The sequence below is a fragment of the Trachypithecus francoisi genome, unplaced genomic scaffold (assembly GCF_009764315.1).
Source record: "Trachypithecus francoisi isolate TF-2019V2 unplaced genomic scaffold, Tfra_2.0 Lachesis_group4, whole genome shotgun sequence".
NCBI lineage: Eukaryota > Metazoa > Chordata > Mammalia > Primates > Cercopithecidae > Trachypithecus > Trachypithecus francoisi.
The window spans coordinates 68,227,825-68,239,891 of record NW_022681469.1 but is presented as its reverse complement, the minus strand read 5'-3'; the positions used below and the strand labels follow the sequence as shown (position 1 = coordinate 68,239,891).

Here is a 12,067-nt window from a genome sequence, read left to right as displayed (position 1 = left end):
GAAAACATAAAGTGTGTGAAAATGCAATCTAAACTTTCAGGACCAATAATATATGCATGGTATAATCATGTCTCAAAGTACTCCCTTGCTTCCTCAGCAGCTAATGTAAGAGATACACCAAGCTGAGCAACAAGAAAAGATCTACTGAAAGTCTCCTTGGCTTTACTAAGAAAGGCAAACATCATTTAAACATTAGTAACACCTGGTTTCATTTAATGTGCATGCTCCACAGGAAGTATGGAAAGGACAGCCTCTGAAGATTAACAGGGCTCAGGCCCTAGTTCCCCAACTTACATGGTGTAAGACCTTGGGCAAACTACTTAACCACTACAAGCCTTAGTATTCTCATCTGTTAGATGGGAATAATAACAAGCAACTACAGCACACAAGACTTTGTGAGGATCCTGTAAAGCACCTGGCGCTTAGTCATTTAATATGTATTAGATACTATTTTTGTTATTAGATTATATGTACCCAGCCTTAACAATTTAGTCAAGTATGTTCTTTTTTTTCTGTCAAATGATCATTAACATTTATTTACCTTGCACTTTTTACAGCAAAGACCGTCACTGCATTGAGCGTCTTGAGTCAAGGTGCATTTCTTACAACACTCTGCTCCTTCAAGGGAACATTCCTAAGGAATATAAACATTTTCAAAACATCAGAAAATGGTGTCACTTTCCTGAAAGTAACAGGATATTTTCTAAAATAAATGTACAAACTCACAATAATTTTTCTTCCACAAATCCTATAAAATTTCCAGGCATGACACTTACTCCATATGTCTCAGTGTGTGGACCTGGAATGACCCTCAATTACCTTGAAAATACCACCAAAACAACCAGAGACTTACGGCAGGGGTTCCACAGTCACACTCCTCTCCAGTTTCAATGAAGCCATTGCCACACTCGGGAGGATCAAGAAGCTGTAAGAAAAACCAAAAAGTGAACTAAAATATAGAAAAATCAACATCAAAGACTTTGAGAGACCATAAGTGCCATACCCAAACACACCTGCCCTGCCAGTCATTCTAAAATATAGTTTTATTTTCCTAAACTAGAAAGCATGAGCTCAGAACTTGGAACTTTAGAACAGAAGTGTCTACTTCTGTTTCCTTTTCATATTTAATATACATAGTATATAGTTTACCTATATATTTATATATATAACATACATATCACATAGGTTCTAGTAAATGTCATCAGAATTAAAGATGATCTAACCATTCACTAAAATCAAGCCAGACTCTCTCCTGAAAATTCATTTGAAACCAGAAGCAGGGGATTTGGAGTCAGATGTCTAGATGAAAATCTTGGCTCAAGTACTTATCTTGGGTAAATTACTTAACATCTCAGAGACCTTAATATCTAGAACAGGAATAATACTACTAATAATAATGATAGTTGTCCATTTACATCAGAAAATTTTTGAGGATTAAGTTTAGCCATCTGTGAAAAATGCTTTATTACTATATCTCTTTCTGATACAGGAAACTATTTCATAGACAATGAGAAAAGCATCAAAAAATTAGTATATCCATTGATCTACTTAATATAAAATACACTTCCTCCTATTAAGATAGTTTTGCAGCGAACTAAAATTAAATTTTCCCCAGAGATTGAAGCAAATTTTGACCTGTCCAAGTGTATGTTTTAGGTCTGTTTTATTATTTAGCTCTTCATCAATTTTGTTCTCTTTTGAATATAATGTATCCTATGGTGATAGGTAAAATTAGTAAATAACTGTTATATGCCAGATACATAATATTAATTCAAAAGCTAATCAAAGTCTACATATCATAAAATGAAAATGTACACACACCAGTAAACAGATGGACATACACATGCACACATATACTTTCATAACTAACTAGAGGAAAAAAAAACAAAATAAAGAATATATACAGCAACAACAAAACCCACTTGATTTTAAATATTCTCTCTTCTACAAATGAGTCAACTTTTGTCTATATTTCATTTTTGGTTAAAACAGATCATAACAAATAAAAAACAGTCAAAATGGAAACTTATCCAAATGAAAACCACACTTATTCTCTTACTCTGGGTTTACAATAATCAATTATTTTGGTAAAAAGACTTGAACTGTTTAGCATTTACGGCAGCAGTGACACAGTTCAAATATTCTTTCCAATCTTTTGAAGAGCCTTAAAATTGTCAATTTGCTTTTCAATTCAATTCAGTGAAATTTCTAAATTTCACTGTAGTGAACAGAAAATTAAACCAGGTAAATTAAATTGATTTCAAAGGCAATGGTGCATATCCCTGTGGTGCACAGAAGCATTTCACAGTTCACATAATTCACAAGGACAAAGCATTTTTTTTTAACATGCAAAGTCTTCAAAATGCAGGAGGAAGACCTTCTTTCTAGTCAGTAACCAGAGGATGCACTGCAAGTTGTAAAAGCCTGTGACAAAGTCCAAGACCGTCTTCATTTCTGCTTTAGAAAGACTTGCTTTTCATATTGAGAAATACTTGTAATTTTAACATACTGCTCATTCAGAAAAGCAGTGGTAGGGAGTAATGAGTGTAGATATGCCCCCACATTCTACCTGTATGAGTTGTGATTAGCTAACCAAAAAAAAAAATAAGTATCAAGAAAATAAAAAAGAAAAGTAATAAAACCATTTTTGTAAACTAACTCTGAATCATCACTTGGCTATATAAAAAGAGAGTGGAAATTTTTCAGACAGCAAACACTGTTATTTCTACCTGCTTTCTATTCCCATCAGAATAGCCCAAAATGCCCAGCATTAAAGCTGACTTTGAATATTCAGATATATAGCATATCTAGAATATGTACATATAGGGCAAGTTGAAAAGCTCTCTAAGATTCAATAGTTGAAAATGTGTATTTATAATATTTTATAAAGGTTGATAATTAATATTATAAACCTTATTAGCCACACTTATTACCTTAGAAGGTTTGTTGAAAAGGCAGGCACCACCTCCACTATTCAGGAAGTCATGATACTCTTCAACATTACACTGGGTGAACTTTTTAGGAAGATAATAGCTATAAAAGAGAAGAAAAATCAATAGCTGGGTTCAACTCACCTTTCTCGTTTGTGAATATGTCTGAAAACTGAACACTTAAAATTGTATATTACTCTTTAAAATGAGTGAATAAAGTCTACTTATGTATGACATTTATATTCAATCTATAAGAGTTTTGTTCAATTAATATTATTTCTAAATTCTTCATGTGGTGACTAATAGTTACTGTGGGTTTTTCATTATTTGCATGTGCATTCAAGTTAAATCAAGGAGAGTTGGGAAAAATTTATTTAATGAGTCTTTCCTAAATATTAAAACTGAGCTAGAATCCAAACTGCAGAGCATTCCAAAAAATAACTGACCTATAATATAAATGTGTCAGGTCTTAAAGAAAGAGGAACTGTTCCAGACTGAAGGAAGCTAAAGAGACATAAAAATGAAATGTGATTCCTTTTGTTACAAATGACAATATTCAAACCTGGGACAATCTTGAATGAAGGCTAAGAATTAGATACTTTTACTGGTTGTATAGTGGTTATGTAGGAGGATGTACTTCTTTGTAAAAAATGCAAAGTCAGGTGTTTAGGAGTAATGGCATACTAAGCAATTTATGATCCACCAGACAAAAAGTTTCTTTGTTATTAATCTTGCAACTCTTCTTCAGGTTTGAGGTTTTTTTAAAAAAAAAATGTATTCTTAAAAAAAACTAATAAAAGGTCAATAGAAAAAAGATCTTGATTAGAGAATAATTTGGCAACATGCATTAAGAATCTTCAAAAAGAGCACATCTTTGGATCTAGTAATTCTACTTTTAGAAATTTTTCTTAAGGAAATAATTAGCTATGTGCACAAAGATGTACGAACAAAGATATTTGTGGTCACACAATTTATAACAGGAAATAACAAAAGCATAACCTAAATGTTCAACAGTAAGAACTGTTAACTAAACTGTGATGTAGTAATAAAACACAATACCATACAGTTATTAATGATCACAGTGTTGAAGAACAGGCTCAGAAAAATGCTGACTATACAGTGTTAAATACTGAATTAAAATACAGCAGTATTTTAATATCAACCAAGGTTATCACTGGAGAAAAGTCACCAAAATTTTATTTTCTATATTTTTAAAACATTGTTTTACATTGAGCTTTGATAAAAAGGGAAAAAAGAATGAGTAGATTTATAAAGTTTCCCAGTAGCCTGCAAAAACTGTCCATTTATATCCCTACTTCTTCTAAGCATAGTTAATACTTTGTTATCAATTAATGGGATTTATAATGATTATTTACCCTAAACTCATTTCTAAAGTGCTTCATGCTAAACTCTCCAAATAAAGCTGTCTTGGGTTTAAGTTGTCTGAACTCCCTTACTTCCTTCACCTCCACTTCCTATAAGCAGATGAGGAGGGTTTCCAGATGCTACAGGAATTTAATCAACTTGAACAATCAGCCTGTTTTACAGCCTCCTGACTTGCAGCCTGCTCTTTCCCACACTTTGTACGGAATGTGGTCACCTAGTCAGCTGGAACCAGCTCTGGAAAAACTCTGACAAATTATAAATGAACCCAAGTAAACTTTCCTCATTACCATGCTAAAGTCTCCACCATGGGAGGAACTATAGCTTCATTACTATAACTTGAAACCTACGTGCTGACATAATGATTCACTGTATCTGTACCACTGGGACCCCTCCTCTACATGCGATGACACACTCTCTCCCCACCCACCTCCCCATAAAACCCTCCTGTTGCTTTCCCTCAGGAAGACACTCGGCTATAGAACACTCCCAGAGCTCTCTTTACTTGTGACTAGTAATAAAACTCCCATTGATCAAAACTTGTATTTTCTTTTTTTTTTTTTGAGGTAGGGAACTCACTCTGTTGCCCAAGCTGGAGTGCAGTGGTGTGATCTCCGCTCACTGCAGCCTGGACCTCCTGGGCTCAAGTGATTCTCCCACCTCAGCCTCCCGAGTAGCTGGGACTACAGGCATGTGCCACCATGCCCAGCTAATTTTTAAGTTTGTACAAAGTTTCCCCATGTTGCCCAGGCTGATCTCGAACTCCTGGGCTCAAGTGATTCTCTCAAAGTGCTAGGATTATAGGCATGAGTGACTGGGCCAGCCAAAACCTGCATTCTGTTGAAGAGTTATTTGTTCTTGCCAGGCAAAGGAACCAGGTTTTTTTCAAGTAACAAATCCTAACAAGACATAAACTTTATTCTTCATTTGAAAGTTTCTTACACATATTGTAGCTGCACCAGACCAATCTGGTTCAACTTTTGTGTAATAATGTTATGAATTGTTTCTCAGTTGCCATGGACCCTCAGGTCACATAGCCTGACCATGCTCAGATGAACCAATGGTGCAACCACAGGAGGAATCGAAATGCTCAGCTGAGAAGCAGGAACTGAATTAAGCAGCAGACACGATGATAAAGTTTGGATGTTTGTCCCCTCCAAATCTCATGTTAAAATATGACCCCAATATTGAGACTGGGGTCTAATGAGAGAGTCCCATGAATGGCTTAGTGCCCTTCAAGAGGAAATGGCTGATAATAAGTGTACACAAGATCTGGTCGTTAAAAAGAGTCTAGCACCCCCTCCTTCTCCCCTGCTCACTCTCTTGCCGTGTGACACACCTGCTTCCCCTTGCCTTCTGTCATGAGTAAAAGTTTCCTGAGATCTCACCAGAAACCAAGCAGATGCTGGTGCCATGCTTGTACAGCCTGCAGAACTGTGAGCCAAGTAAGCCTCTTTTCTTTATAAATTACCCAATCTCAGGTTTTCATTTATAACAATGAAAAACAAACTAATATACACTGAATGACAGGATCCAGTATCCAATCAGATTGAGCTCTGGCATCCAGTCCGATAATGCCTCCTAGCACCACCTCACTGCAAGATCTAATCAGATCATGCCTCATTACCCTATGCTTATAAAACCTGACACAGCCTCCAGCTCAGGGAGACAATGCTTTGAGAGCTATCCATGGTATTCTACTTACTTGTTAAAAGTAATAAAATCTCTTTCATTTAATCTTCCTTGGTTATGATAATTAAGTTGATACCCACCAAGTGACCAACCAAGCCACCTGTTTTACAGTAACAATATTACTTCCTTTATCCTTGCAATGCTTTTACTCCAGCCAATGTCTTTATCACCTTTTCCTCTAATCCATCCAACATATCTCTGCCAGAGTTATCAAATTTAAATAGGTCTTTTTTCAAAGTCCCTCCTTTTATTTATTTATTTATTTAGAAATGGAGTCTCATTTTATTTATTTATTTATTTATTTAGAGATGGAGTCTTACTCTTGTTGCCCAGGCTGGAGTACAGTGGCATGATCTCAGCTCACTGCAACCTAAGCCTCCTGGGTTCAAGCAATTTTCCTGCCTCAGCTTCCTTAGTAGCTGGGATTAGCTGGGATTACAGGCGCCTGCCACCACACCCAGCTAATTTTTGTACTTTTAGTAGAGATGGGGTTTCACCATGTTGGCCAGGCTGGTCTTGAATTCCTGACCTCAGGTGATCTGCCTGCCTCAGCCTCCCAAAGTGCTGGGATTACAGATGTGAGCCACCATGTCCAGCCCCAAAGTCCCTCTTTATCCTACTGGTCAAAACCTGAGTTAGATTCATACTGCCAAAGTAAAAAGTCACTAACTCTTAGTGCAGGACTCTTAGAAGTCAAAGTCTAGTTGAGCCTCCTATAAAGGCCTCTCTGTAAAAGCACCCTCAGGGGTCACAGCCAAGCCCACCCTCCTGCCTACTGCAGAGCTGGGAGAAAGCCCAGTCTATTCTCCAACACTTGGCAGTGACAGTATACTCCCCAACAGGGAAGGTTTTAAAAATATGAACAGTTGAAAATTTGTGGATTTTTCTTACCTTTATTTTTCCACATCTGACTTCTAACTTGTGAACAGTTCTGTATTCTTAACTATATAAAGCCATATTCCTCTGCCTTAACATAGCCCCTTCAAATATCTGAAGGCAGATATCATGTCTCCCCCCGCCTCTGCCCCCACAACTTCTGTTTCACAGAATAATATAGCTATTGTATTCAGTGCATCCTTCAAATTTTAATTTTTGTACCTTTAAATAGGACTGAAGGTATTCATTTCAACCCTGCTTTCTAATATTTAGCTGTACAGAACTTCAGAAAGTAGAAATGGTAGGGAATGTACCCATGGGAACAAATGTCCATAATTACTGCTGCTTGGTGATATTTGGCGTAATCAAATTATTGCATCATATCCCATAGTTTTATACAAACGACTTTCTCTTACTTGCATCTCTTTAATATAAGAATTCCAGTGTACACAGCTGTACGTATCTGAAGGTAGCCATTTGACTTCACTGTATATTATGCTTAATGCTATGCAGATTTTCTATTAAACATTTTAATAATCAGGATAATCAAATATACTATGTAGGATTTAAAAGACAAGAATCTCCAGTATGAAATTAATTGTTAAAACTGCAACTATAGAACTTTTATCATTTCCTCTCATTACTAAACAAAAAGTACAAAGATTTTTGGAGAAATACTTTATTATTATTATTATTATTATTATTAAGACAGGGTCTCATTCTGTCACCTATGCTGGCATTCAGTGGCACAATTATGGCTCACTGCAGCCTCAACCTCCCCAGAATCAGGTGATCCTCCCACCTCAGCCTCCCAAGTCGCTGGGACTACAGGTGTGTGCCACCACGCCTGGTTAATTTTTGTATTTTTTGTAGAGATGCAGTTTTGCCATGTTGCTTAGGCTGGTCTCAAACTCCTGGGCTCAAGTGATCTGCCTGCCTCAGTCTCTCAAAGTGCTGGGATTACAGCCATGAGACACTGCACCCAACTGGAAAAATATTTTAAACATATGTTTGCATATATATTCCCTCCATCATTTATTTTCCTTGTTATACATATCCTGCGCATTCAAAATTCAAATACAATCAAGAAATATTTGTTGAAAATCAAGTTTGTACCAAGGATTATGGTGTGAGGTCTGAAATATGTGTTAACATAATAAGCAATCTCTCAAAAATTTATAGCTAATTTGTGAAAGGCAGCATAAGTACACATGATTAAATTATAATGCAGGGGTTAAAATTATAACAAATCTCAGATGGTTAGAAATGTGGTTAGATAGAGAAAAAAGGGAAAGGCATTCTAGATGAAGAGAATATATTGAGGAAATCAAGTGAAGTTGGTAATTAATGTACAATTATGGTGAGCAAGTATTTAAGAAGCTGAAAATCTATGTAGTATTATGATTAGCAAGTCGAAAAAGCTAGAAACTCCTGTACAATTATGGTAAGCAAACCAATCATGAATAGTAGGGGAAAAGGAGATTGCAGATGAGAATGAGGAAAGATTATGGGCATCTAAATAATGAAGCTAAGATTTTGACCACATTCTTTAGACATCAGAGACTCAGAAAATTTCTGAGCAGGACAATGGCATTTAATGAACAAGAGTTGTATATTAACAGGATGGATAAATCTCACAAACATCATGTTGATAAAAAAAAAACAGCAAGTCACAGAAGAATACATACAGCATGATGTATTTCACATAAACTGAAAACATGCAAACCAAATGCTATGTTTTACTCCAACACACATACATACTGCACAGTAGAAGTATAAAGAATGACTTGAGAATGATAGAAACCAAACTCAGATGGTGGTGACCTTGGCTGGGGCTGGGGATTAATAATGGAGGACACAAAGGAGATTTAACCACAAATGCAGTATTTTACTTTTTAAAAGCTGGATAACAGGTGTACAAATGTCCACTGTTTTATTCTTCATACATTTTTAATGATGATGATTCCAAACGTATCATTATTGCCCTAGTTTAAACTTTTACAATTTTTTGCTGTTATTATTTTAGTAGCATTCCAAATTTTTTTATTTCCATAGTTTTTCTGGGGAATAGGTGGTATTTGGTTACAAGAGTAAGTTCTTTAGTGGTGATTTGTGAGATTTTGGTGCACCTATCACCCAAGCACTGAACCCAATTTATACTCAGTATTTGAAATGTTATTAAAATAATAACAGCAAAAGATGGCCAAAGTTAAAACTAGGGCAGTAATGATAAGCTTGGAATAAAAGGGATAACTGTAAAATTTACTTACAAGAATAAAAGACAAGCATTGATGACTGAGCGTGTGAAGGGGAGGACAGTGTAAAATGAAAACCTTTCTCAGGAGAGCAGATTGCACATTTCTCTTCCCAACTCCCTTTTCAGTGATACCACATTATGAAGCCATCAGTGACGGCTTGAAGTCAGTCATTGTGGGAATATTTACACCTCAGAAAAGTGACAAAGCTACAAATCCAGGCTGTTTTCTAATTTTTGTTTTCAAGAGTTAACTTACCAGCACAGTACTGTTTATAAACCATTTAATTAGAATTGAAGGAAATAAAAGGAAAGGGAATTAGCAGGTAAGCCATCAAAAACAAAGTTGTCCCTCATTTCTTACATTTGTAGCCTAGATTTAAGGCTAAAGAAAAAAAATTTCTGATGTCTACCAACTTAATCGACATCAATTGTTTTTATAAATAAGAGTTTATTTTGCAAAAATATTTTATATACAGAACCATTAAGAATAGTTACTTCTGATGTCTTACAAATGCTAGATTCAATGCACTAAGTTATTGAGTGTCATATTCCTCAGAAGACAACAGCACAGCAGGGAATGTAAGACTGAGTTATTGTCAAATACAAGTGGCTCACCCAGTGTCTCCCATTATGCACCCGGACCACGTGTCCTCGCATTTACATTCACCTAAGAGAAAATTAACACACATGCCTTGTTATAAAGTGAACACAGTTGCATTAAAGCAGTTTCTGTTTTAAAATCATTATCTTCATTTTATTCCTTAAAATACCTTTTAAAAATTAATAGCTTCTTTCTAATTCATGTTACAATAGTTTTTTATGTAATATACAACAAAAATATACTTTGACCCTATCAAGATTATATAATTTTTGCCAAAAAAATTGTATTTTAACAAATGATCATATTTAAACCATTTAATCAAATACCAATGGAAGAATGAAAAACTTTATGGCACTATTAAAGGATCTCAGTTTCACAGGCCTTTAAGAGAACTATTATAATTTCTTGACCATTTTTGAAAGTCTCTGCACGCACCAAGCTTCTGGTAGAAGGCATTGGAATATCATTGGGTAAGCAGAAGGGCTTCAGAATCAGGAAATACTAGGGTTCAAAACCTGAGTTTGCCATTTGATATATGTGTAATCTTAGAGACATTATACTTGTAAGATCTAGTCACTTCACCTATAAAATAGGGCTAAAAATGGGTGCCCTGTAGAATTATCTGGAGAATTAAATGAGTATCTAAATGGAAGTAATACCAGCACTCAATCATCTGGCATATAATAAGTACTCTATAAATGGTAATAGCTTTTTTTTTTTTTGAGATGGAGTCTCGCTCTGTGGCCCAGGCTGAAGTGTAATGGCACAATCTTGGCTCACTGCAACCTCCGCCTGCTGGGTTCAAGTGATTCTCTTACCTCAGTCTCTTGAGTAGCTGGTACTATAAGAGCCTGCCACCACACCTGGCTAATTTTTGTATTTTTAGTAGAGATAGGGTTTCACCATGTTGGCAAGGCTGGTCTCAAACTCCTAACCTCAGGTGATCCACCTGCCTCAGCCTTCCAGATTATAAAAATACTTACAACATTTGTTACTAAAGTAAAAATGGAAATAATCAAATTTTAATGGTAAATACATAGTATTTGACCATTCAGGGTAAAGTGACTTTACCTACTTGAGAAAAGACATTGTTCATAGATACCAAACCTAGCATATTTTACTAGGTCCATTTATTAACTAAGCTTTTTATCAGGTCTGATCCTGACAGGGAAATTCTACATCTGTGGCCACGTTCAGAGATGTTTTAAATAAAACATAAAAAAACAGGGGAAAGGATATGAACAGACATTTCTCAAAAGAAGACATTCATACAGCCAACAGACACATGAAAAAATGCTCATCATCACTGGCCATCAGAGAAATGCAAATCAAAACCACAATGAGATACCATCTCACACCAGTTAGAATGGCAATCATTAAGAAGTCAGGAAGCAACAGGTGTTGGAGAGGATGTGGAGAAATAGGAACACTTTTACACTGTTGGTGGGATTGTAAACTAGTTCAACCATTATGGAAAACAGTATGGCAATTCCTCAAGGATCTAGAACTAGATGTACCATATGACCCAGCCATCCCACTACTGGGTATATACCCAAAGGATTATAAATTATTCTACTACAAAGACACATGCACACGTATGTTTATTACGGCACTATTCACAATAGCAAAGACTTGGAATCAACCCAAATGTCCATCTGTGACAGACTGGATTCAGAAAATGTGGCACATATACACCATGGAATACTATGCAGCCATAAAAAACGATGAGTGTGCGTCCTTTGTAGGGACATGGATGCAGCTGGAAACCATCATTCTTAGCAAACTATCACAAGAACAGAAAACCAAACACCGCATGTTCTCACTCATAGGTGGGAACTGAACAATGAGATCACTTGGACTCGGGAAGGGGAACATCACACACTGGGGCCTATCATGGGGAGGGGGGAGTAGGGAGGGATTGCATTGGGGAGTTATACATGATATAAATGATGAATTGATGGGTGCTGACGAGTTGATGGGTGCAGCACACCAACATGGCATAAGTATACTTATGTAACAAACCTGCACGTTATGCACATGTACCCTAGAACTTAAAGTATAATAAAAAATAAAAAATAAAAAATAAAAAAAAAAAACATAAAAAAACAGTATGTCTGAAACCTATATGCCTAGAATTATCTACTAAACATTTATGATGAACAAACTGGGCTTATTTTTTCCCTTATAAGGTTAAATTCAGCTTGAATTTATTATCACATGGCTTTAAAGTTCACTATAGGCATAGAAATTTCCACCTACAATGTAAATATTTCTTTGTATTACTTTGGAAAACAAGAGTTTGTGCTGTTTATCTTTTATCTTTTACTA

The 12,067-nt window shown here is 35.8% G+C and overlaps 1 protein-coding gene across 10 annotated transcripts in view; it reads right to left on the bottom strand.

The window, feature by feature from the left end:
• Window positions 1-12,067, bottom strand: part of ADAM22 (ADAM metallopeptidase domain 22) — a 255,535-nt gene that overhangs the window by 57,559 nt on the left and 185,909 nt on the right. For all 10 annotated transcript variants that reach the window (XM_033194589.1, XM_033194595.1, XM_033194592.1 and 7 more), the window contains 4 exons: window positions 9,754-9,805; window positions 2,934-3,033; window positions 854-925; window positions 542-634 (listed from right to left, as the gene is read on the bottom strand). In XM_033194589.1, the coding sequence (XP_033050480.1) occupies window positions 542-634; window positions 854-925; window positions 2,934-3,033; window positions 9,754-9,805 (317 nt within the window). The remainder of the gene's footprint in view (window positions 1-541; window positions 635-853; window positions 926-2,933; window positions 3,034-9,753; window positions 9,806-12,067) is intronic.